This window comes from Microcaecilia unicolor, chromosome 4 (genome assembly GCF_901765095.1).
Source record: "Microcaecilia unicolor chromosome 4, aMicUni1.1, whole genome shotgun sequence".
In the NCBI taxonomy this organism is placed as follows: Eukaryota; Metazoa; Chordata; class Amphibia; order Gymnophiona; family Siphonopidae; genus Microcaecilia; species Microcaecilia unicolor.
The window spans coordinates 93,732,261-93,759,929 of record NC_044034.1 but is presented as its reverse complement, the minus strand read 5'-3'; the positions used below and the strand labels follow the sequence as shown (position 1 = coordinate 93,759,929).

Here is a 27,669-nt window from a genome sequence, read left to right as displayed (position 1 = left end):
GCTGAGGCCGATGCCGCAGGCAGCACCGACATCGAGGGCCTCACCACAGGTGGGGAGCCAGCCGCCGCATCTATCGACGGTACCGTCGGCGCAAGCACCTCCAGTACCAGAACAGATGGTCGCAGCAGCCTTTCCAGGATCCCTGGAAGAATGGAGTGGAGGCGCTCGTCAAGAGTGTCGAGAAAAACTGTGGCGTCGGTACAGGAGACGAGGCTAGAATCTGCCAAGGAGGAGGAGGCGGTACCGGGCTGTCCAGAGACCGGCGCATCGACACCTCTTGTATGGAGGGTGAGCGGTCCTCCTGGTGTCGACGCTTCACAGGTGCCGATTCCCTCGACGCTCCGGAGCTCTCGGTACCATGACGAGAAGGGGACCGATGACGGTGCTTCTTTGCCTTCGCTCGAGGCACGTCACCGGTACCCCTCGGTACCGAGGAGAACGTGGAATCCACACGCCTCCTCGGGGTCAGGTCCGAAAGGAGTCGGTCCCGATGGGCCTGTACCACAGGAGCCCTCGCCCTTGAGGCAGGTGGAGACCCACTCGATGGTTCACTGCTGCCAGCATGTGATGGTCTCTGGACAGCCATTACCTGAGCTCCCGAGGTCGATGCACTCTCCGGTGCTGACATCAACACCACCGCCACCGACCTCGGTACCGCTGTCGACGTCAACGCCGAAGTACTGGACAAAGCTCCAAACAGGCGTTCCCGTGGAACTTGTCTCGACGCTTGTGTCTGCTTTTTAAGGCTAAGACACAACTTACATGCGTCTGGGCGATGATCGGGCCCAAGGCACTGGATACACCACGCATGAGGGTCGGTGCCTGAGATTGCCTGGTTGCACCGAGTGCACTTCTTGAAGCCGCTGGCGAGCCTCGATGTCATCAACGGAAAAATAGCAGCGGTGAAATCAAAATTCGCGATGGTGCCAAAGGAAGGGCACAAAAAAGGGAGAAAACCCATACGGGTGGCCAAAATGGCCGCACACGACGACGAAAGGAAACTTGAGGGCAAGAAACTAAGGGAAAAAAACTTTTTTTTTTTTTTAAAGAGAAAAAGGAAACAGCTCGTGCATGAGAACGACGGAGAAGAAAAAACCGGCGAAAAGCCGACTAAAACGAAGGCTCTTCTTTTCTGGGGCACAGAACCGCCGTAAACAGCCACTCTTGACTGCGGAAAAAAGAAGACTGAAGCGGGACTCTCGCGTGGTGGACAGGGAAGATGGCCACGCGCTCAAAGGCTTTAGCAACCTTTGTTGCTAGGAAGATTTTCCGGACCTGGGGCTGCCGTGGAAGTCACCCATATGTGAGAACAAGCAGCCTGATTGTCCTTGGACAACCACATGTACCAAGACAACTGGCTCCTCCCCAGCACTAAAATCCTACCTACGTGACACATGAGGTCTGCCACCTTCACACCTGGCAGGCAAGTGACCAGGCAATCCTCATGTCCACAAGCCACTCAGCTATCTACATGACTAATAATCGAACCACCAAATGCAACAGCCGTCCTAACCCTTCCCACCTGGGCAGAAGCTCCTGGAGACACATTCTCGGTGTGAGAGGATATTGCATCCTCTGGTGGGCTGGTCCTGGCTACAGGATTACTTCCAGCTACCAAGGTGATTCTCTCCTTTTAGAAGACCTTCTTCCTCCAAGGCAGCACAGGGGCTGCCAGTCTGGAGGTGGGACTTCTCTACAACATCCCTGTAGGCCTCATCTATACCTGTCTCCCTCAGCTCTTCCAAGTCGGAATCGTTCTATGAGAGCTAGGAGCTCTTTGCACCGAGCACACACATATAACCTCTCACTAACTGGGAGATAATCATACATGTGACACTCAATGCAAAAGATTGGATAGCACCCCTATCATTGCTGGACTGCTGTCTGTATCTTAGTATTATAGAGTTGTTTAATTAAAACTTCTTAAGGTACTAGGGATATCAGATGAATATAAAGAGCCTTAAGATTATATGGTGTAATATGTAATTTATTTAGTGTTTCCTTCTCAGAAACTAATTAAATGTAATCACAACTCTAATGAAAACTCTTCTCTTGTTGTCCTAATTAGAATAACTGACTATAAATGAAAAATTGAGCTAGGGGTGGGTGGACATTGGGGAGGGTGGGAGGGAATGAGGACTGAACTAGGCCCTACTGTGCTGCTGTGGCAGAAAATTCCTGGAGTTCCTAGCTCATTTGAGGGTGGATTCAACCACCAGAGTTAGTTGAGCTCTTTCAAATCCAGGAGTCTTCTGGATACAATACTGCGTATTCACCTTCTTAGGTGCAACCTGTACTGAGAGGGGAGATTATCAGTTCCTTGTCAGCGTTTCCTTAAGGATAGGGTGCAATGGTACCTTGACACTTCCTTAGGAGGAGACTCGTAGTCTAGGACAGTTAACCTCTCTGCCCTGGGCTCTTCTTCCATTTCCAACTTTAAAGGGATGGCAGAAGCTATTTCCCTGACAAAACCAGTAAAAGAGAGACCCTCAGGTGCAGATTCACGTTTCTCTTGAGGTGGGGAGGGATCAAAAGGAACCCCATAAGACTCCTCCTCTGAGAAGTAATGAGGGTCCTCTTCTGAGTCCCATGAAAGGTCCCATTCAAACTCCTCAATATATTCAGACTGGGCTGAGTGAATCTGTGCCTGCCTCAGCTCAGTGGAACACTGTCCACACCCCAAAGAACACAGAGGTACAGCCATACTCTCTCTGACTCCAGGGAAGCTTCCTCCCCCAACATTAAGAGCAGTACTGTATGTGTCGATGTCAACACCCTTTGCGGTACTGGCATCAAGGATCTCGTACAGGCATGGTAGGAGCCTCAGAAAGAATCTGGGGCTGATCTGCAGCTGGCACAAGCGCCCTTGATGCCACATCAAAAGAATCGTAAGTACCTCTGGACAGGAATTTACAACATGCCTTCAGCTGCCTGACCACCTCCTGAAAAGGCTGGCCTGCTCCGAAGGGAGCTGATCAACCAGGTCCGCCAGTTGCTTCACATTGTTCTGCAAGTGAATGCTCGTGTAGAGCTGGGAGGACTGAATTTTGGAGATGAGCATAGCTGACTGGTAGGCCTTCCTCCCAAAAAGAGTCCAAAGTCCAAGTCTCCCGTCCTGGGGGCGCCGAGGCGAAATCTCTCGTACTGCTGGCATCTGTGTCAGCTCCTCCCTGTGCATGGCTCAGAACCGCTCAAAGGAAGGCATCAACGAAGGCGGGGAAGCCAGTACCGAGGTAGCCTGAGTTGGTGTCGGTGATGAACCAGTAACAGGGACCTGCCTGCCCAGATACTTGTGCACTGGCCCCTCTTCCAAAGAGGTGAGTGCTTCTCGAGTACCAGCAATGCCAATCCCCTGGTGCTCCCTGTACCATGTGTCGATAAGGAGCGATGCTTATGCTTTTTGGGCTTCCACTGATGCTCAGCATCACGGTCCTTCAGCGGCAAGTCAGATGCTGAGCAGCCCCAGGCTTACTTTCAATGTCCAAGAGAGGTGGATTCCTTCTCAATGCCAGCGCACTTCCAGTGGATGTTGAAGTCTTGGCAGCCATTAAGGTTGATCCTTCTGGTGCTGACGTACTGGCCTTCGAAGAGCCAAAAAATCTCTCCTGTTGGACATGTGGCGCCTTTTGTGTTCGCAACTGAATTTTTAAACAAAGAACACAAAAAGGCACCTGAAGCACCAAGAGTGAGGGTCCATCACAGAAATCACCTGCTTACATTGGGCATGCCTTTTGAAGCCACCGGGGGTCTTCTGGGACATCGAGAAAAGAATCGCAGCCAAATTTAACTCAATTGTGAACAAAAAAAGGGGCAGCATTGAGGTTGGTGCTCCGGCTTAAACGGGCATAGAAACTTGCGAAAAATCAAGGAAACTTGAAGAGCTGAAAAAACTAATAAAACTAAAGAGAAAGAGAATATATTGTACAAAAATGAAAGTTTATTCCAACAAAGTGAAAAAATACTCGCAAGGGAAGGAATTGCAAAAGAGAGAGAGAAATGTACACATTGTGAGGAGAAAATGAAGACATATCCTTCCTGTTGCGCAGAAAAATGAAGACAGAGACTATGTTTGCGCGTCAGGTGGGAAGGCACCAGTGTATGCACAGTGGGACACTGCTAGAAAGTTCTGATGCTAAGATCCTTTCTTTGTGAAATACACTTTCTTAGATCTTGTAAAAACATTACTATTTCAAAGTAATCATTTTACATTGCTTTAAATGGAAGATAATTACCCAGTGCATCCTCAGGAGAAAGACTGATACTATCTGTATACAGGTATTCCAAGAAGGCTCGGTAGACAGGGTAGGAATAGTGACTTATTTCTATTATCTCCTCATCACTGTTATTTAAAATGGAACGAAAGTGCTCACACCTTGAGGAAAACAATAGCAAAAGATTTAATACATACTGTTTCACAGAACAATTAAATACATTCTATACTATCAATTCCCACAGATAGAGGAATTTTCAAAGAGCCAATGTACTTATAATATACACAAGTGAATTTAGCCCAAGTACATTCTGTTAAATTTTCAAAAAAAACATTACAGGTATTTGCTGTTTGAAAATGAATGTAAAGTGAGCACCTACATACTTTATAACTGCTCTATGAAACAAATGACCAGCAGATTGAAAACTAATCATACAGGTTTTTTCACAGCGTGCATAATTAATGTTGCCAGAGAATAAGGTGACTGAAATAGAAGATTGAAAACTAATCATACAGGGGTTTGTTTTACAGTGCGAATAATTAAACTGTGGAATCTGTTGCCAGAGAATAAGGGTTAAGGCGACTGAAATAACAGGATTCAAAAGAAGTTTTAACAAGTTCCTGGACTAAAAAAAAAAAGTTCATTAAAAATAATTAGCTAGATAAACTTGGAAAAACCATTACTCATCCCTGGAAATAAGCTATGAGAAATAAATATTCATTTTGAGATCTGCAAGGTACTTGAGACACAGACTGGCCAATTTTGGAGACAGTATGCTGGCTGGATGGACCTTGGTCTTTAGTGCAATTTATAATTCTCACTGGTTCAAAACCAAGTTACATGCATCACAGTACAATGCTTTTCTTTATAGATAAAGGAAATAAAATAAGTTGGAAAGTAGGCATAGGAAAACTAATTCTGAGGGGCAGAATGGAGATGCAAAAAGAGGATATGAAGAATTATCCAGCCTACTGGAAGCACCTCAAGTTCAGCTGTTTCTGTGCTTGTCTGAGAAACTCGGATCCCTCTTTTACAAACAGAGAAACCTGTTTAAAAAATAAAAAAAGAGAAGAGGCTGTCTAGAAAACTTTTCAGCACATACTTCCTTTACTAAAAACATTTAAAAAGAAGCTTTATTAAAATAGATTTCTACTTCTTTATAGTGCTATTAAGGTATACAGAACTATATGGAGACCCTTAAAAGACCATTCCTGTTCCATGAGCCAACAGTCTAATCAAGACATACAAACAAAGCAAATAAAACTTTCCCTCCCCATGAGCAACACAATCCTTCCTATTCAAATCCCAAACCTTTATTCCCTCAAATACAGTTTAAAATTAGATCCCTTATGCTTCTTGGCATTGTTTGAAAAATAAATTTAAAACAGAAAGCAAACTACTAATAATGCTAAAGCAACCAGTATCTCAGCAAGTTAACTGGGTAGTAGGGCAATGAAGGCTGGAGAACCTGAAAAACTTTCTGCTCTACTGGAACTCCCAACAGATCAAGACATACCACACTGCCACATGTAGCCAAACTCCAGGGAACCATGACCTGCTGCCAAACTAACACCCTCATGATCAAAAGCCCCGCGCTGTTCCAAACAGCGCCCTAAAAATAGCGCCGGGACAGCGCAGGGCTTTTCTGCAACAATGATCAAAGATAATGCATGCAAATCTAAGCAGCACTATTATCTTACAGACCATGTAAGGGAGCGATTCCCTTACATGGTCTGTAGCCCTGCCCAGCGCATCCCAGGATGCCATGGGCGGGGCTGGGCACCGCCATTTTGAAGCGGCGTCGTATCTATCTTCTTAGGTGCGACCTGCACTGAGGGGAGAGTCCCAATTCTTCGTCAGTGCATCCTTATGGATAGGGTACAATGGAGAAGGGTGAATAGTGGTGTGCCACTGGGATCTATACTAGGACCAGTGCTATTTAATATATTTATAAATGATCTGGAAACTGGAACAGCAAAACAAGAAGTGGGAAAAGGAAGAAGGCTTGACAGGTGATGGGACAGACAAACTTTATTGTTGCAATACATAAGACTTGACACACCACCGCTTTTTGGCACTGTAGTGCCTGCTTCAAGAGTCTGACAATGTTGAGTTATGCAGGACTAAGAATAATGCAGCCAAGTTCAACAATGTTTGAAGGTATTTAAAAAGACCATGCATAAATGCATACTGCATTTTACAAATGTTAAACGGTGCTGAGATGGAGAATGCTGGAAAGACATGCTTCGTGAAGAACAATCTTCTCCTTTCACCACGTGGGACTTGTTTGTGCTCAGTTACCTTTTGGTTCCTGGAAACTGGAATGGCACATGAGGCAATTAAATTTGCAGATAACACAAAACTATTCGAGGTTGTTAAAACATATGCGGACTGTGAAAAATTGCAGGAAGACCTTAGGAAATTGGAAGACTGGGCATCCAAATGGCAGATGAAATTTAATGTGGACAAATGCAAAGTGATGCACATTGGTAAGAAAAAAACCCAAATCATAGTTACCAGATGCTAGGGTCCACCTTGGAGGGGGGGGTCAACACCCAAGAAAGTTCTAGGTGTTATTTGTAGACAATACGCTGAAATCTTCTGTCCACTGTATGACAGCGCCCAAAAATGCAAACATGATGCTAGAAATTCTTAAGGAAGGGATGTAAACAAGACAAAGAATACTATAATGCCTCTGTATTGCTCCATGGTGCAACCTCACCTTCAGTATTCCATTCAGTTCTGGTTGCCACATTTCAAAAAAGGGTATAGTGGAATTAGAAAAGATTCAAAGAAGAGAAACCAAAATGATAAAGGGGATTGAACTTCTCTCATATGAGAAAAGGCTAAAGAGGTTAGGGCTCTTCAGCTTGGCAAAGATATGGCTATGACTGAGGTCTACAAAATCGTGAGAACAAGTAGAAATTAATCCATTTTTTTACTCTTTCAAAAAGTACAAAGTCTAGAGGTCATTTAATGAAGTTACATGGAAATACTTTTAAAACAGGAGGAAATATTTTTTCACTCAACAAATAGTTAAGCTCTGCAACTCATTGCCAGAGAACGTGGTAATGGCGGTTAGCTTATCTGGGTTTAAAAAATGTTTGGGCAAGTTCCTACAGGAAAAGTTCATAGTCTGCTATTTAGACAGAAGAGGGGAAGTCACTGCTTGCCCTGGGATTAGTAGCATAGAATCTTGCTAGTGCATTGGGTTTCTGCCAATTAACTTGTGACCTGGATTCAGACTCCTCACCACATTCAGACAGGCTGATTCTGTGCCTGCCTCAGCTCAGTAGAACCCTGTCCATGCCCCCAAAAATCGCTGAAGTATAGCCCTACCCTCTGACTCCAGGGAAGCTTCCTCCCCCAAAGTCGAGAGTGGTACAGTATGTGTCGATGTCGACACCCTTTGAGGTGCCAGCTTCAAGGATCTCTGCACAGGAATGGATAGAGCCTCAGGAAGAATCTGGGGCTCATCTGCAACTGGCGCAAGTGCCCTCGATGCATGAGTGGTTTGCAGCTGCAGCATCTGTACCAGCTCCTCCCTGAGCATCGGCAAAGGAGGGGGAGCCTGGAAAGAGGCAGCCTGAGAAGGAGTCGGTGCCAAACTGGTACCATGGACCTGGTTGACCAGAGACTTGTCCATCAGTACCTCTTCAAAAGAAGGGGAGCACTTCTCCCGGTGCCAGCACTTCTTGGGTATCAGTGTTGCTGATGCCCCAGTGCTCCTGACACCATGTATTAATGAGGACCAATGCTTATGTTGGTTGGGCTTCCCCCACTGCTCAGCATCGCAGTCCTTCGGTGCCATCAAGGAGGACATCGAACCCGTAAGGTGCTGGATCCAGTCCTGAAGGGCCTAATTCTCAGACCTTTTCAATGTCAGTGCACTCCCAGTGATTGTTGAAGTCTTGACAGCCATCAAGGTTGATGCTTCTGGTGCAGATGACAATGTACCAGCCCTCAAGGAGCCAAAAAGTCTCTCCTGCTCACCCTTCTGTGTCCTCAACTGCATTTTTAAACAATGTGAGCTGGTCACCCTTCCACGCTGACCCTGCTTAGCTTCCTTCACACACAGTCACTGCTGGGCTCTACACTTTTCCGTAATTCACCAGGATTCTGCCTCAAACACAGGGGAGTTCTCTGCCTCCTATTCACCTTTCACAAATGTTCATCAACACCAGGTTTCTTATAACCAAAGGCTTTATTAGTTGCCATCTAACATAATCTTCATGGCTTATTTCTTTTTTAACTCAAACATTTCTTCTTCAACTCAAACATAACAAAAGGCATCTACTCAGTCTTCTAATTAAACCCTTTTCAGACTTAAAGCAGTTCCTCAAACTTTCACAGTTTAAACAGTCAAACAAAAGCATTTACTTTTCCTTCTCAGAGGGTAATGCAACTGTCACCTTTTCAGCAGAGAGCTTCCCCAGTGCTTCCATCTCCCTCTTCCAGCTTTCCACCATTGTCTTAATAAAGCTGCCTGAAAACCTCTCACACCTGGTTCAACTTCCCAATCAACTTCTGGCTTCTCACTCTCCTGCCTAGAGACCTTCCCCTGACTCTGATTCCCTTCCTGCTGCAGTGCATTCTGGACCTTGTAGTTTCCTGCCTCCTCACAACAGAAAGAACAAGTGTTGGGCTCATGGTTAGGCCCAAGGCACCCGATGCACCAAGAATGCGAGGAGTCCATCACAGAAATCACCCGATTACATTTGACGCACCTTTTGAAGCCACTGGGGGGGGGGGGGTCTTCTGGGACATCAAGAAAAGAACTGTGGTCAAATTAAACTCCTCAATTGTGAGCAGAAACAGGGACAGCGTTCAAACTGAATTCGGTGCTCTGGCCTGAATGGTTCTAGCAACTTGCGAAAATGCAAAGAAACTTGAAGGGCTGAAAATAATTACTAAAATTAAAGAGAAATAAAATACAATAAAGAAAAATGAAAAAATTCAAATAAAGAGCAAAAACACCCGCACGGGAAGACACTGCGAAGAGAGATATGTATGCATTGTAAGGAGATTAAGGCACATCCTCCCTATTCCGCTGAAAAATTGAGGAACCTGCGTTTACACATTGGGCAGGAAGGCACCAGCACATGTGTGGTGAGACGCTGCTAGAAAGTTCTAAATTAATATCGCTAGTCAGTATCCGCAACGGGCTCTGTCAATGATGTCAACCCGCCATCAGAATACAACGGCCTGCTTGTCCTCTGAGAATATTATTTAAAAAGTACATCAATAAATATTACAAATGCTTAAAAGTATCAGGAAAAAGTTTTACATCAACAGTATAAAATGAGACAACATCCCTACAAAAAATATTACACCATATCAAATAACAACTTCAAAAAAATGTTATTGTTAACTAATTCATGCAAACGAAATACCATACTGGAGAATAAGAATGCCTCACAAATACTCATGTGAGACACAAGCCAGGACTTTTATAAACAGATGTGATTTCAAAATGCATCTAAACATTTGAAACCCTGATCTCAACAGGTAGAGAATTCCAATAAAAGGCAAAAACAGTGCGTCACAAGTTTGTCATACACATTTTTTCTGACAAAACATTTAGAAGCTAGGCAGGTGGGGCCTCACCAATGACTTGATGCTCCTATACATGGGCAGTATTCAGAATGGAGAAGGGTAGTTAATGGGGTTCCTCAGGGGTCTGTGCAAGGACCACTGCTTTTTAACATATTTATAAATGATTTAGAGATGGGAGTAACTAGCGAGGTAATTAAATTTGCTGATGACACAAAGTTATTCAAAGTCGTTAACTCGCGACAGGATTGTGAAAAATTACAGAAGGACCTTACGAAACTGGGAGACTGGGTGGCTAAATGGCAGATGACGTTTAATGTGAGCAAGTGCAAGGTGATGTATGTGGGGAAAAAAGAACCCGAATTATAGCTACGTCATGCAAGGTTCCACGTTAGGAGTTACGGACCAAGAAAGGGATCTGGGTGTCGTTGTCGATAATACACTGAAACCTTCTGCTCAGTGTGCTGCTGCGGCTAGGAAAGCAAATAGAATGTTCGGTATTATTAGGAAAGGTATGGAAAACAGGTGTGAGGATGTTATAATGCCGTTGTATCGCTCCATGGTGCGACCGCACCTTGAGTATTGTGTTCAATTCTGGTCGCCGCATCTCAAGAAAGATATAGTAGAATTGGAAAAGGTGCAGCGAAGGGCGACTAAAATGATAGCGGGGATGGGACGACTTCCCTAGGAAGAAAGACTAAGGAGGCTAGGGCTTTTCAGCTTGGAGAAGAGACGGCTGAGAGGAGAAATGATAGAGGTATATAAAATATTGAGTGGAGTGGAACAGGTGGATGTGAAGCGTCTGTTCACGCTTTCCAAAAATACTAGGACTAGGGGGCATGCGATGAAACTACAGTGTAGTAAATTTCAAACAAATTGGAGAAAATGTTTCTTCACCCAACGCATAATTAAACTCTGGAATTCGTTGCCGGAGAACGTGGTGAAGGGGGTTAGCTTAGCAGAGTTTAAAAAGGGGTTAGACAGTTTCCTAAAGGACAAGTCCATAAACCACTACTAAATGGACTTGGGAAAAATCATATTTTTCTTAGAGGATTTACAGATGCAAAAGGTTTTTTTTCACGTCTTGACTCTTTACATGCGTCTTACCAAAAAGTCTCTTTCTAGGCTTCAGTTATTACAAAATACAGCAGCAAGGATAATTTTATACAAGTCTAAATTGGAGCGTCTGTTCACGCTTTCCAAAAATACTAGGACTAGGGGGCATGCGATGAAACTACAGTGTAGTAAATTTCAAACAAATTGGAGAAAATGTTTCTTCACCCAACGCATAATTAAACTCTGGAATTCGTTGCCGGAGAACGTGGTGAAGGGGGTTAGCTTAGCAGAGTTTAAAAAGGGGTTAGACAGTTTCCTAAAGGACAAGTCCATAAACCACTACTAAATGGACTTGGGAAAAATCCGCAATTCCAGGAATAACATGTATAGAATGTTTGTATGTTTGGGAAGCTCGTCAGGTGCCCTTGGCCTGGATTGGCCACCGTCGTGGACAGGATGCTGGGCTCAATGGACCTTTGGTCTTTTCCCAGTGTGGCATTACTTATGTACTTATTGGTGAGGCCCCACCTGGATACTGTGTTCAGTTTTGGAGGCCATATCTTCCTAAAGATGTATGAAGTCTTGAAGCAGTCCAGAGGAAGGTGACAAGAATGATATGGAGCTTGCACCAAAGGACATACGAGAAGAGACTGGAAGACCTGAATATGTATATCCTAGAGGAGAGAAGGGACAGGGGAGATATGATACAGACGTTTAAATACTTGAAAGGTATTAATATAGAAGCAAATATTTTCCAGAGAAGGGAAAGTGGTGAAACTAGAGGACATGAATTGAGGTTATGGAGTGGCAGACTCAGGAGTAATGCCAGAAAAATGTTTTTTCACAGAGAGGGTGGTGGATGCCTGGAATGACTTGCTGAGGAAGGTGGTGGGAAAAAAATGTGGCAGAATTCAAAAAGGCACAGGATGAACACTGAGGATCTCAAGTTAGAAAATGAATGATAAAAAAACAAAACTTAAAGGGATGCATATGTATTTGCATGTGAAGTGGTGCTTAGATGGCAATTCTGGCTGCATCAACTAAGGCTAGTGCTGGGCTGACTTGTACGGTCTGAGTCCCGCATATGGTGATCCGGTTTAAGATGGGATGGAGAGAGCTTTGACGGAAACTCCAGTGGTTTGGAACATGAGGACAGTGCTGGGTAGACTTTTACGGTCTTTGTCCTGCAAATGACAAGATGGCTAGGCTGGAGTGGGCTTTGATGGCAACTCCAGTAGTTGGAACATAAGGACAGAGCTGGATTGACTTCTATGATCTATGTCCCAGAAACAGCAAAGAAAGACCACAATCAAGTATATAATATCACGTTCATTGTTGGTTTAAATCTTGAACTGATAATGAATGTGTCTGTTGGGCAGACACATTCAGGTATTTATCTGCCATCACTTACTATGTTACTATGATTAGGGTGGGTTAGATTAGGGTCTTTAGAAGAGGGTGGGCCAGGATTTGAGGAGCATATTTCTATCCTTATTTTTGTACTCCTATTTTTTTCTTGAAATATGTTCCCCTTGATGTGGGCTAAAACTATTCTTATTCCCTTTTATTAGTAAAAATGATAATCATTTTTGTGTTTTCATATGTGTAGATTTTATTTTCCTGGAAATGTGATTTGAAATGTCATGAAAGAAAAAAACAACTTTTAGGAGATGGAAATTGCAGAATACGTGGAACAGCATTTTAGAAAGGACATCCAACTTAGAATATGGACTTCCATTTCTTATGTATTTTAGAAAAAGATCTGCTGACATACAAGCCTGTTCTAAAATACACGAGAAATGGACATCCACGTCCAGCATGAACATTCACTTTACAAACTGAAATGTCCAAATTATTAACAAGGAAAACAAGGGAATTGGATGTTCTTATGATGCCACAAAGATGCCCATGTTATAAAATGTCCATACAAACATCTATGCAGAGCAGAGGAGTAACCTCATAGTTAGAGCAGTGGGATAAAAGCCAGGAGGCAGAGGTTGAAACTTCAGCTTTTTTTTTTTTTTTTAATCTCTGAGATACAGGATGGCATGTTCCTAGCCTTTACCCCTTAATAGCTTGTCCACTGTGCTATGTAAAACCTGCTACCTGGTTAAAAGTCTGCCCTTTACACCAAGGTAAACAATACTTCAATAATCAAACTGTGATAACAGCTTGTGTAACCAATCAGCTGGTCCATAGGTAAAATTTCTAATTTGCCTTATTTAAGAAAAAAGGTAATATATTTTTGAGCAACCTGAGCCTCCATGTAAAGTGCTGAATCAAGTACACCAGCCATTATTCATAAAGAATACATCTGAGGTATGCTTATCCTCTCTATTATGAGAACTGCAGCAATATCAAATTGCAACTGCCCATGTAAAAGTTAGTCTTTTCTGGATTTAAGGTGATGTACTAACATTCAAATATCCACTCTATAACAGACATTAAGTGAATCATACACTTTCTCAAGATTTTCCACATCTGACTTGGCTGACTACGATCTGATGCTTCATAAACTTGATTCTTTTCTAATCACAGGACCTGTATTGTGTATAATTATACCACAGCAAGAGGCCCTCACTGGATGCCCACCGGAAGGGTGGAAGGCCAGATTTTAGGACTCAGGCTGTAAAAATACCAGCTAGGTTTAAAAATCTATGACTGGCTGAGCAAGGACTTGCTTTTCCTGCAAGTTAATATGTGTCCCCGCTTGGGATCCATCCACTGGAATAGTGGTGGGTCAATTTATATACTTTAAACAGCCTAAACTGCTAAAAGGCACTGACTAGGCCTCATTAGAATTTGGTGTGACATTCAAAAGCAGTGCAAAAGCCAAGATCAAGGAATTGATGGCTAAAATCCTAACCCAGATCACAAAATGATATGAACCTAATATATCCAAATTTAGATATCTTAATAAAAAAGTTGTTTTGTTCATGTTTTGATGTTTGGATGTCCGTATCTAGGGAGATGTTCATGTTTTGGTGTTTGGATGTCCGTATCTAAGGAAGTTATTACAAAAAGGGAAGTTGCACAACAAGTTGCAATACTAAAACGGAAGAGCACCTGGCCGGAGGTCATGACTCATAGATTAAGCAATATTAGAGGAAAAAAAAATCCCTCTCCATAGACTTGTATAGTGACCAAATTGTATAAAAGCAGGGTGCATGCAAGCCCTCGGGAGTACTTTTCTCCAACGCCTCGGAAGCAGCAGAGCTCTGGTCAGCTGAATCCTGAATTTGTCTGATGAATGTACCCGATTAAAATCTGATATGCAAATAAACTCTCCATTCTAAATGATGGTTTGTGGGCTTCACTTAATGATGAAAGGCTGTAAGTACAAATGCTTTTGCTACATCTGGCTATCATTCGCTGCATTATATAACCTGTAGCCTAAATCCATAAGTACATAAGTACATAAGTAGTGCCATACTGGGAAAGACCAAAGGTCCATCTAGCCCAGCATCCTGTCACCGACAGTGGCCAATCCAGGTCAAGGGCACCTGGCACGCTCCCCAAACGTAAAAACATTCCAGACAAGTTATACCTAAAAATGAGGAATTTTTCCAGTCCATTTAATAGCGGTCTATGGACTTGTCCTTTAGGAATCTATCTAACCCCTTTTTAAACTCCGTCAAGCTAACCGCCCGTACCACGTTCTCCGGCAATGAATTCCAGAGTCTAATTACACGTTGGGTGAAGAAAAATTTTCTCCGATTCGTTTTAAATTTACCACACTGTAGCTTCAACTCATGCCCTCTAGTCCTAGTATTTTTGGATAGCGTGAACAGTCGCTTCACATCCACCCGATCCATTCCACTCATTATTTTATACACTTCTATCATATCTCCCCTCAGCCGTCTCTTCTCCAAGCTGAAAAGCCCTAGCCTTCTCAGCCTCTCTTCATAGGAAAGTCGTCCCATCCCCACTATCATTTTCGTCGCCCTTCGCTGTACCTTTTCCAATTCTACTATATCTTTTTTGAGATACGGAGACCAGTACTGAACACAATACTCCAGCTGCGGTCGCACCATGGAGCGATACAACGGCATTATAACATCCGCACACCTGGACTCCATACCCTTCCTAATAACACCCAACATTCTATTCGCTTTCCTAGCCGCAGCAGCACACTGAGCAGAAGGTTTCAGCGTATCATCGACGACGACACCCAGATCCCTTTCTTGATCCGTAACTCCTAACGCGGAACCTTGCAAGACGTAGCTATAATTCGGGTTCCTCGGGTTCCTCGGGTTTGTCATAAGGCTGGTATCTATTCCTTGCCAGTGCTGAGAGGCGGACTAATGCGGGGATTTGAGACCTAACGTCTCTCTCAGTGGCAATTTCTCTTAGAACTTCACAACCCCCTGATTACCCCAGTACTAGTGCTATTTAGAGATGGAGTCAGATTAAGGTCACTCTAGCCTTCTTGGGGGGGGGGCTTGGGACCCCTTAGATTCTCAACAATTGACACAGTTTTTGCGTTCTCTGAAAAACCAATGCTTTACATCTGAAAAACAATCAGCTGTCTTCTACTTGGTCACCAAGCTGCAGGATTCCACAGGGTTCGCCAATGTCCCCATTACTTTTAATGCCTTGGGGTTTGGTTAGATTCTTTGCTGAAAGGAGACCCTCAGGTTAAGCACTTAACTTGTTCTGTTTTTCTGAAATTGTTTTTTGTGACAAATTAGATCATATTTTTCTTAGAGGATTTACAGATGCAAAAGGTTTTTTTTCACGTCTTGACTCTTTACATGCGTCTTACCAAAAAGTCTCTTTCTAGGCTTCAGTTATTACAAAATACAGCAGCAAGGATAATTTTATACAAGTCTAAATTGGAGCACATCACGCCTGTGGCTGAGATCTCTTTATTGGCTTCCAATACTGGTCAGAACTGAATTTAAATCATTACGCCTTGCTTTAAAAATATTATATGTGCATATTTCTTTGATATGTCTGTTAATTCAACTTATAAATGGATGTTTTTTTTTGTTACATTTGTACCCCGCGCTTTCCCACTCATGGCAGGCTCAATGTGGCTTACATGGGGCAATGGAGGGTTAAGTGACTTGCCCAGAGTCACAAGGAGCTGCCTGTGCCTGAAGTGAGAATTGAACTCAGTTCCTCAGGACCAAAGTCCACCACCCTAACCACTAGGCATATTCTATCTGTTCGAAGTACATGTATAAACTAGCTTCCTACAGCATCACCCTTGTACTTATCTACTTAAATTATTTCTTCCTGCACTACAAATTTTATGGAATTCATTATCAGATGACATATGGCTGCAGCAGAATTAATTGAAGTTTGTAAGTTATTAAAATTTTTGTTATTTCAGAAAATCTTTCATAAGTCTTAGATTATAAATTTTCTTGCAATTTTGTCTAAATCAACCTAATTAGATTGTTTTTTTTTAACTGTAAACCATCTCGAGCCATTGGAACTGAAATGGTATATAAAAATGTCTTATTACTGTATTATTGCATTGTATAAATGTCATCAGCATATACAAGGCATGAAATTTCTAGCCCCTTTAAAATACTGGAGAAAGTGCGAAGAAATTAGATGTCCAACCCTTACCTAATTCTGAGGAGGACTTTGTGAACATGAATATATTTTTCATCCACAAGAAATTTCAGGTCTGCAGTTTCAGGGTTATCAAATTCTTTCTTCAGTGATTGGGATACTGTCAAATGGTCATCTGGTTCTAAGGTAAGAAAGATATTGCTTAATTTAGCCACAATCCATCTTGTTTCACAGGAGATGGGTAGGTGTTTTCTTTTAACCAATTGTATATAACATACAAAGTTTAAACTTATTTTAGAAAGCAAGTCATTGTTATAATTTTCTATGGGTTTAGGTATTAAAAAGAAATAAATCAAAACAGAGAAAAGAAAATAAGATGAAACCTTTTTTATTGGACTAACTTAATACATTTTTTGATTAGCTTTTTAAGCAAGCCTTTCTTCTTCAGATTGGAAATAAGCAAATGTTGTTCAGAAAATATAAGTGAAACACAAAAGGGTTCCAATGACACAGGAAGAGGGAGAGGTAGGTTAGGTGAGAAACAGGGAGAGATGGATGGCTGATAAGAGAGTGACAAAGCAGTAGAATTTTATAGTGGGATAGAAAGCCCTGATCTTTGTTAAGTCTTGTCTGGTAGGTGTCAAAATATTTCATCATTTTGACTTCAAAAGTCTTACATTCCTGGATTGACTTTAAAAATTTCCTTTCAGTATTCTTACCATAAGATCACTGATGCAGTGTTCTGGTTTTGTAAAATGCTGTCCCACTGAGGTGGCACCCTGGTTGGCATTGGAATGTTTAATCTTGTGTCTATGTAAATTGAGCCTCGTCTTTAGCATCTGGCTTGTTTCTCCAATATAGCACACTTCTTCACACTTTTTGTATTGAATGATATATACCACATTTGAGGATGAGTATGCAAAGAATTCCCTTATGCTGAATGGTTTTCCCATGCGAGTGATTGTAGGATCCTGTGAGATGTGTTGGCAGGTAGAGAGGGTGACAATGGTCCCTTGATATTACCCGTGTCCAGTTTTGAAACAGATATACATCCTTCTGCTTTTTGGTACAAGGTACATAAATCTCTTCTTTGAAAGGGCATGTTAGATAGTTTTTTGATCTTTTTAAATTTCAAAATCTCTGTATTCAAATTTACATTTGACATGCTATTAATAAGTAACAGCTCTCTCCTTTTTGTTGCTCATTTCCATCAGTTTGTGTTTTCAGAGCACCATCTTTAGGAAATCTATGCTAATTAACACCTTATTGCAATCTCATAGTTGTAATCTCCTCAAAAAGAAAATATTCCTGCAAGACAATTTTTTTTGCCTCAGATATTTATGACCTCCCGTGACCAAATTTAAAGTACACTTAAATTATCAGACTGAATGGTTCAAAGTGGAGGTTACCTTATGAGTGTGAAAACTAATTTATTTCATTTAAAAAAACGTCTATGTAGCAAACCTGATCTTGCCTAGCTTAGGAAAAATTGGTGACCTGGAAAAACTTAGAAGTGTATTTATCAATGTGAACTACTATTAACACATGCAATTTTAGCACAGGTCCAATTTATTGCAATGAGACTTACCAACTAATACCTGGGGCTAACTGCATGCTACCTTATTCAAATTAGATTCATTGGGTTATTGATTATCATCAGAAACACTGACAGGTTCAACAATATTCTCTATTTAGTAAACCACTGCTGTTTGCACATAGACAGTATTTGATCTCTAAAACATACATTGGCATAGGAGAAATGTTCATTTTTGCCATGATATGAACTGCAAAAGCAACCCATTTGGAGACATCATCCCCTACAGCATCAACATCTTAAAAGAATATTTTTTTAAATGGCACAAACTCAGCTGAAATCAGTGACCTTTGCTAAACCTGTTCCATTTTGAAAACAATGCCCCAGCAGCAGATGAACTGAAGAGGCATATAAAGGACAAGAAATATGGGATTATCATCAGGGGTGGAGGGGCAGGTGTCAAAGTAGGTTAATGGGTAGGTTGGGGTTGGAGATTTGGTGCTCTTTATGTCAGTATGCTAGATAAGAGAAAACAGCCTCCAACTGTGGATTTTTTTTTGTGCAGATTTAATTAGCATATCATTAGCTACTCATCTGATATTAATACTTTTTTGAACCACATGAATAAAAACAATGTGATAAAATTTTTACTTCAGGGCCTATGCCTCCCTTCCCCTAAGGGCTGTGAATGCTGTCCCTGCAGCATATCTAGCCAGTAATCAAAATCCAGTCTTGCCACTTGGCAGAGCACAGCACTTCCACTCTTATTTCAACTTTCATACTAGAAAGTAAAAAAAGAAAAAAGTAATAAAAGAAAAAAACTGTCATTTACTGAAATTTTGGCTCACCTATAGACAAGAGGCGCCACATTACTGCAGGAGAGGCAAAACAGGCGAAGACATCATCTGTACAGGTAACGTGGGTGAGGTGAGGTAGTACCACAGACTGGCCCCGGCACTGGCCCCACATGTACACTTGGCCACTCTGGGTCTTAGCAGCAGAAATGTGAGCAGAGTGACAAGCAGCAATTTCCATGACTCTGTGTTCAAAAGCAGTCATACGTGGATATGAAATATAAAACAAAAGGTAAAACATTTAAAAGAATATTTCATTTATTTATTGCGATTTATTAGGATTTATTTACCGCCTTTTTGAAGGAATTCACTCAAGGCAGTGTACAGTAAGAATAAATCAATCATGAGCAATTGACATTTACAACAGTAAAAATATTCACACAACAATACAAAGTCGATGTGCTTTTTTGTTATAGTATACTACCTACAAAGTCAACACAATATTTAATAGAACATTTTAATTGATAGTGTAGGGTATCAGCAAAGATGGAACATATACATAGGTAAGAGTAAAAGGAGTTAGAAAATAAGGTGACTAATTTAAAGAAAGTTGCACAAGGTCAAAGAGATGGTTAAATATTAGCTAGAGGAGTGGATAAACACAGTGTCAGTGTGTGTGCGTGCACCATGTCAGTGTATGTGTGTGTGTGTGTGTGTGTGTGTGTGTGTGTGACTAACAAGTTATATATATACTTATTCTACATAGAAAAATACGTTCTATTCTTTTTAATTTACAAATGTTAAAAAAAGGCAGAACAAATGTCTATTCTTCCATATACAGTCGGGGATGGATTAAGGTGTAGACAAACTAGGCATACACTTAGTGCCCCAAAGGTTAGGGAGATCTATTACATATAGAGCTTAGTCGAGATCGGGCAGTCAGTGGTGGGAGGCGGGGCTGGTGGTTGGGAGGCAGGGCTAGTGCCGGGCAGACTTATACGGTCTGTGCCAGAGCCGGTGGTGGGAGACAGGACTGGTGGTTGGGAGGCTGGGATAGTGCTGGGCAGACTTATATGGTCTGTGCCTGGAGAGCACAGGTACAAATCAAAGTAGGGTATACACAAAAAGTAGCACATATGAGTTATTTTGTTGGGCAGACTGGATGGACCATGCAGGTCTTCTCCTGCCGTCATCTACTATGTTTCTATATGCTCTATAGGACTGACAACTGGATTATTTTTCAGGATCCTACAGACTAGTAAATTAACTGTCTCAAAGCCAGAACTTACAGAGAGAAATGTCTGGGTCAATGGGGGTAGCCTTGCCTCCCCTCCCAATTTAGGTTCAGGCTCCTGCAAATCTGCAGCACTGTCTGCTGATTTGGCTACCTGAGATCCCCAAGCCCCACCAGCAGACCCGCTCTTCCACCTGTGGCCTGCACTTTCCCTAGGCCACTGCCAGGCCTCTCCCCTTCCCCACACATGATCCTTTTTCACAAATCTGAGCATGCACAGGGGGTAAGCCTCTCCTACGCATGCTCAGTGTCATGGAAACAGAGGGCGGGAGGACTGGCATGGCAGCAGCCGCACAGGGAAAGTGCAGGCCACAAGTGAAAGAGCACTTCCGCTGGGGCTTGGGGACTCCTGCCAGCTCAAGTATGTGCCTTCCCACCCATCCCAACGCCTGGCTATGCAGTTGATCTGGATATTTTTCCAGAGTTCACCCTTCATAGCTCTTCACCCTCTCTTCTGGTGCAGAGACTGATAGTATCCAATCAATGAGAAAGCTGTTCTTTTCATTGGACGGAAGAGAAGAGCTGGGAAAAGTACCTATGCAGTGCAAGTGCTGTGGGAGAGACTGAGCTCTGCATGGGGCCTTGGAGACAGCTGATGGAACCAGTGAGTGTTCTGGGAAAGGACTATTGAGAAGGGGTAGGAATGTAGTAAAGTGTGAAGCATCTGCCGTCACAGGTTGATAAAAACCTTTGAAAGCAAATCCAAGAATATTACATGATGATGAGCAGAGCTGGAGGGTGAGGGAGAGGGTGATGACTGAAGAACAAGAGTATGTGTATGTGCACGTACTTATGCATGTGAGACTGAAGAGTGCATGTGTATGTATTTGCACGTGTCTTAAGAGTATTTCCTGAGCAGGTACGTCAAAGCTCCATCTCTGGCTGTCTTCAAATCTAAGATAAAAGCCCACCTTTTTGATGCTGCTTTTAACTCCTAACCCTTATTCACTTGTTCAGAACCCTTATTTTATCATCCTCACTTTAATATTCCCTTATCTCTTGTTTGTCCTGTTTGTCTGTCCTAATTAGATTGTAAGCTCCGTCGGGCAGGGACTGTCTCTTCATGTTCAAGTGTACAGCGCTGCGTACATCCAGTAGCGCTATAGAAATGATAAGTAGTAATAGAATACTTGATTATATTTGTCTCTCTGGTGGGGATGGAGTCATTGAGTTTCCATCTGAAGTGGAGAGAAGTCCCCTGGTACAAACATTTCTGTGTGCATACTAAGTAAAAGAAATTTTTCAGCCCAGGAAATTTATCTAGTCTCTCCACATGGCAGACAGCAGCATTGTCAAACTTGTTTTTGACATTTAAAAATTGTTTTTGTGGAAGTGGGAGGATGAGACCATGCAACTATATACTGAAATTTCTTTTTTTTTTTATATAGTATGCTTTGAACTTTTATGATCCGATGATAAGAAGCAAATGCAGGCACTAGAAGCCGTTAGCGCCACACTAGCGCCTGCGATTGCTACTGTCCCATGACCAGAGCCCCCAAGTGTGTGAAACAAAGCGCTCGCGGGCTCTGAATGCAACTAGCTTACAAATGCAAGCAAAACAGGGCTCTTAGCGCAAGTAGCATGCAAATGCATGCTAAATGTACTCCTCCCCAATGATCAGCGAGCCAAACATTGGCGCTCTGTCCACAGCAAACCCTACGCCAGCTTAGAGCTGGCGTTAGGGCTTGCAGACCATTGGGGAGGACTGGTGAGCCCTGTCAAGCATGCATTTGCATGCTAGCAGGCTCCCCCCCCCACAACAGGAACCCCAACCCCCCCCCCCCCCCCCCCCCCAGCGACACAAGTTTTGGGGGGGGGGGGCTGGAGATCCAGTGGGTCTCTATCTCCCTCAACCCCCCCTAGCATCCCCTTAAATAGAGCCCTGGTGGCCCAGTGGGCTGCAAATCAACCCCCCCCCACCGACCTGGTGGTCAAGTGGCACTCTTCCCTACCTTCGTTGGAGGAAGGTGGCCTCTCTCCTCTTCCATCGGCACAGCCTCGAAAATGGTGGCGCCCAGCCCTGTCCAGTGCATCCTGGGATGCGCTGGGAGGGGCTTCACACCATATAAGGGAGTATGGGAGAAACTCCCTTATATGGTGTGAAGCCCTACCCAGCACATCCTAGGATTGCCTGGAAGAGATGGCATCTTTAAGCCACCAGGCTATAGTCGCTTTAGACGACAATTCACCGCGCAGTGGGCCTGACAGAAGGACAAAAAGGTGATCTGAACGCCGGAACTCATTAGTCACGTGCAAATAACAGAGGAGAACCCACCGAATATCCAGGAACCAAAGGTTCCCAAATTCTGCCGGATAGTCCTCCTTCCGAAAAGATGGAAGGAGAAGAGGTTGATTGACGTGAAAGGCCAAGACCACCTTAGGCAGAAAGGAAGGAACCATACTTAAGGTGACCCCAGACTCCAAGAACTGCAAAAAAGACAAAGCCTAGATTTCAGAGACCCTACGCACTGACGCCATAGCCACTAAAAGCACCACCTTCAAGGTAAGATCCTTGACAGAGGCCTTGCGTAACGGCTCAAAAGGAGCTCCCTGCAGGGCCAGAAGGACTAAATTCAGGTTCCAAGTTGGACACGACCACCGAAGCGAAAGCCAGAGGTGGAGCACCCCTGCAAAAAATGAACCATATCCGGATAAGAAGCTAGGGAGGAACCAGACACTCACCCTCAGAAACATGACAGGGCCACGATCTGGACTTGGAGAATTACATGCCAATCCTTTCTGCAAATCATCCTGCAAAAAGACCAAGAGTGGAGCCACAGAGGCCTGCAAAGGGGACCAAGCCCTAGCAGAACACCAAACTCGAGAATACACCATGCTTCTGCGCTTGCAATAAGGTAGCAATAACCGAATCAGAGTAAGCTTTCTTCCTCAAACGCGACCTCTCAAGAGCCAGGCCGTAAGACCAAATCAGGAGGTATCCTCCATCAGAACCAGTCCTTAGTGCAGAAGATTGGGGCCAAGAGGAAATCGAAGAGGTGCCTCCATCAGCAGACTAAGTTTGCATACCAAGGGCGACGTGGCCAATCTGGAGCCCATAAGGGTGACCGCTCCTAGTGTTGTACAATCCTGTGCAACACCTGGCCTATCACTGGCCATGGAGGGAACACGTAAAGGAGCTTGGACGGGCCAGGGTAGGAGCAGAGTGTCTAGGTCTATGGACTCAGGCTCCCTCTGTCTGCTGAAGAACCAGGCCACCTTGGTGTTCACTTGGGACGCCATCAGGTCCAACTCTGGTGTCCCCCACTTCTGGCAAATCTGAAGAAACACCTCCGCTAATAGCTCCCACTTTGCCAGGTCTAGTGGATGACGGCTGAGAAAATACGCCCACATGTTGCTCTGGCCCACAATGTGTGCCGCCGACAGGCACTGAACGGTAGGCGGGAGGACTCTTGAAATCTCCATTCCTTACATGGTGAGAACCATCGGTGGGCGAGGATAAGATAGCGTGCAGGCCTGCTCCCTCTGTGTGGGAAGAAGACCCATCAGGAAGAAAGTCATCAACCGCAAAAAGCTCCGCACAGCCTGCCACAAAGATCCTGCTGCGGACCTTCTCTTCCCGCAGCAGGAACACCACTTACCGCTTCCGCCACCGTAGTCGCATCCCAGACCAAAGAAAATTCACCATGCCAGAAGCAGCCATGATAATTCCCAGCACTGGTCACCACCAAACTGGCTCTCCAGGCTCAGACTAAGTTCTCCCATGCAGACGCAGCAGCAGTCCCGCTGTGTGATCGCTTTCCGTGCTGTCTGCCTCTGAGTTTTTTGTTTTGTTTTGGCTGCTCTCTAAAATTGTGTTATTCTTTTTAATTTGGTGAGGAAGGAACAGCCCACAAACAAACAGACAGGACAGCAGAAGTGCCAGAAGACAGGGGAACTACAGGTGAGGCAGGGACCTGGAGCCCAGGTATGCCCCCAAGAATGACACCGCTTGGCCAACTGCCCCCAAACTCAACTGGCAAAGGTCCAGGAGCTGCCCCACAGAAGATGAATTCAGGAGCTGGTGAGAGGTCATCCACCACCTGCTGGAGACCGAGATATACAGACTGACCGATGAAGGGGCTGGTCATCTGGTATCACTGTCTTCAGTCTAGTAATCTCTATCTCCACCTGATGGTAGATGGACACTACCCACGAGTTTCTGGATTCATCTGCTGCTAAGGAATAGGATAGTTTTTTCAATCTCTATCCTTTCAGAAGTAACAAAGAAAGCTAAATATTTTGCTTCTTCCAATTTTAAAGCTTTTTGCCCGTGTAAAACTTTGTAAATTTATACCTCAGACACACCACCTCTAAATCTCTTTCTTTGGGACAGAACACCCTAGGCATTTCTGGTTTATACCAGAGGGAATGGAGGGTGAAAATGACTTGCCCAGCTTCACTGGTTCTCAGCCCAGAAATACCAAGTCACATTCACTAATTGTAGTCTTTGTGCCCCTTTTCTCACCGAGAACCTCAGTGCCCCTGTACTCAACCTGGTTACTACTTTCATAGGAGGCAAGCCTAAGAAGAAAACAAAAGCAAATGTCCTAATCAATGGAAAGAAATCTAAGCACACCTTCCTATGTATTTTACCACCTTGTCCAATCCCTTTTCCTTGCACCTACCAGCCTGCATGCTGTAAAACCTATGTCCATAGTTTTAGCCACAGAATACAGGGCAATTCTCAGCCTGGGATAATTTACCCAGTAAAGCAAAGTTACTCACCTGTAGCAGATGTTCTCAGAGGACAGCAGGCCAAGTATTCTCACAGCTGGGTGAGATCATCTGACGAATCCCGGTGCAGACACTAACTACTAATTGGGTTTCTGCCAGGGTACTGGGCTAGATGGGCCACTAGTCTGACCCAGTACTGTTATTCTTATGTTCTTATAAACTTTCTAGCAGCATCCCACTGCGCATGCACTGGTGATTTCCCACCCCATGTGTAAGCAGAGGTCCCTCAGCCATTGTAAAAAAGCTAAAGAATTCAAATCCAAGGGAAGGTGGGAGAGTATGTGAGAATACATGGCCTGCTGTCCTCCAATGCACATATAGAAGACCCCCCCCCCCCCCTAACCAATGTAGGCGAGTAACTTTGCTTTCTCTGAAAACAAGCAAGCTGTTGCATTCTCACAGCTGGGAATCCCTAGCTACCAGGCTCATCGAAAGCAACAATGCTAGGGCAATAGGGACTCGAAATGTTGAGGTCTGTAAATCAACCTGAAACCATCGACATACTGTCAAGTTGCACCCTGCAACAGAACAAACCTGGGCCTAGGGGGGTAAAGTTGGACTCCAGATACCGAACAAATTCTGTAGGACTGCTTGTCCGAATCAGCTGTCACATCAGGTATCTTGCTCAAGGCAGTAATGAGATGTGAATGTGTAGACAGATAACCACTTTGCAGCTTTGCAAATCTCTTCTATGGAGGCTGACTGCTTGAAACAGAACAAACTTGGGCCTAGAAGTGGTATTGGATTCTAAAAAAACAAATTAATTCTGCAGGACTGCTTGCCCAAATTGGTTGTGACGTCAGGTATCCTGCTCCAGGTAGTAATGAGATGTGAAAGAATGGACAGATGACCATGTTGTAGCTTTGCAAATCTCCTCTATGGAGGCTGACCTCAAGTAGGCTACCGACGTAGCCATGGCTCAGACATTATGAGTCTTGACATGACCTTCTAGAGTCAGCCTAGATTGGGCATAAGTAAAAGAGATGCAATCTGCTAGCCAGTTGGAAATTGTGCACTTTCCGATGGCTACCCTCATCCTTTTTGGGTCAAAAGAAACAAAAAGCTGGGTGGACTGTCTATGAGCTTTAGTCTGCCCCAGATAGAAGGCTAAGGCTTGTTTGCAATCCAAGGTATGCAGTACTCTCTCACCAGGATGGGCCTGTGGTTTGGGGAAAAATGTTGGTAGAACTATTGACTGACCTTAGGAAGGAACTTAGGTTGTGTGCAGAGAACTACTCTACTGTGGTGAAACTTAGTGCAAGGTGGATTAGCTACTAGGGCCTGATGCTAACTGACCCTGCAAGCTGAAGTGACCATCACCAAAAAGACAACTTTTTCCAGGTCAAATACTTCAAGCGGCTCAGAAGGAGCTTTCATCAGCTAGGCGAGGATAACATTGGGCTCCCATGACACAGTTGGAGGTTTGATAGGGGGATCTGTCACAAACAAACCTCGCATGAAGCGAACAACTAGAGGCTATAGAGAGATAGGTTTACCTCCTAAACGGTGATAAGTACTATTTGCACTGAGGTGAACCCTTACAAAGTTGGTTTTCAAACAAGACTCAGAGAGGTGCAGAAGGTATTCAAGCAGTTTTTGTCTAGGACAAGTGAGAGGATCTAAGGCCTTGCTCTCACACCAGACAGCAAACCTCTTCCACTTAAATGATAACACCTCTTAGTGGAGACTTTTCTGGAAGCCAGCAAGGTTTCAAATTCTATGCTCGCAACATCCAAGCTGTGAGGGCCAGGGATTAGAAGCTGGGATGTAGAAGAGACCCCCCACCCATGCTGCCAAAGGTCAGACAACACTCCATCTCTACTGAATTCCAGAGGAAGAGGGAACTAGATCTGCCTTGATTAGTAAAGCATGATTAGGATCAAAGCTCCCTGGTCTTGTTTGAGTGTCAGCAAAGTCTTCTCTATGAGAGGTATTAGAGGATGCACATACAGAAGACCCTCCCCCCAATGTAGGAGGAAAGGCATCTGATGCTAGTCTGTCATGCAATCTGAGCCTGGAGCAGAACTGGGGGATCTCGATATTGAGTTAAATGGTAAAAAGATCCACCAAAGGAAGATCTTGCAGGCTACACCATATTGAGAGACCACTCATGCAGTTGCAAAACCCTGCTCAGTCTGTCCACTGTGCAGTTCTCCTTTCCTGGGAGATATGTGGCTCAGACAACCATCCCATGAAGGAGGGCCCATTGCCATATCCCCACTGCTTCCTGACACAAGGAGTAGGATCCCGTACCCCCCTGCTTATTTACATAAACACTACTACCTGGTTGTCTGTTTGAATGACTAAGATTTGATTATGCAACCAATCTCTGAAAGCCTTTAGGGAGTTCCAAACGGCCATGAAGTTGAGGAGATTGATACGGAGATCTGTCTCCTGAGCAGACCAAGACCTCTAGGTATGAAGGTCATCTACATGAGCTCCCCATCCTAGGCTGGATGCATCCATTTTTAGCACCTTCTAAGGAGGTGTAATTTGGAATGGTAGGCCCACAGTCAAATTCATTCAAATTGTCCACCAGAAAAGGGACTGTGGAAGAATCTGGATGACATCTGCTAAATTCCCTGTTGCCTGAGACTACAGAAAAGCTAGGGTCCACTGGGTTTTTCTCAAGTGGAGACATACCATGGGAGTGACATGCATTGCTGAGGACATATGACCCATCAATCTCAACATTTGCCAAGTTATGACTTGTTTGCTGCTTTGGATTTGCGAACAGAGTGTTGATGAGGTCTCCACTCTCACTTATGGAAGATAAGCCCGAGCCCGCTTTGTATCTAGCAGGGCTCCTACGTACTCCAATTGCTGGACCAAGGGTAGGTGGGACTTGGGGTAGTTTATGACAAATCCTAGGAGCTCCAACACCTGAATAGTTAGGCGCAATGACTCTGACACCCACTCCTGTGATGTGCTCTTGGCCAACCAATCATCCAGATAGGGAAATACACA

At 43.9% G+C, this 27,669-nt stretch overlaps 1 protein-coding gene across 4 annotated transcripts in view; it reads right to left on the bottom strand.

The window, feature by feature from the left end:
- The window catches only part of RCBTB2 (RCC1 and BTB domain containing protein 2), a 228,079-nt gene that overhangs the window by 23,601 nt on the left and 176,809 nt on the right, over nt 1–27,669 (bottom strand). For 2 of the 4 annotated variants that reach the window (XM_030200479.1, XM_030200478.1), the window contains exons 9-11: nt 18,729–18,919; nt 16,401–16,527; nt 4,233–4,372 (exon numbers count right to left, since the gene is read on the bottom strand). In XM_030200479.1, the coding sequence (XP_030056339.1) occupies nt 4,233–4,372; nt 16,401–16,527; nt 18,729–18,919 (458 nt within the window). Of the gene's footprint in view, nt 1–4,232; nt 4,373–5,189; nt 5,258–16,400; nt 16,528–18,728; nt 18,920–27,669 lie in introns of those variants that run through there. The other 2 variants (XM_030200480.1, XM_030200481.1) reach the window with 2 other exon arrangements.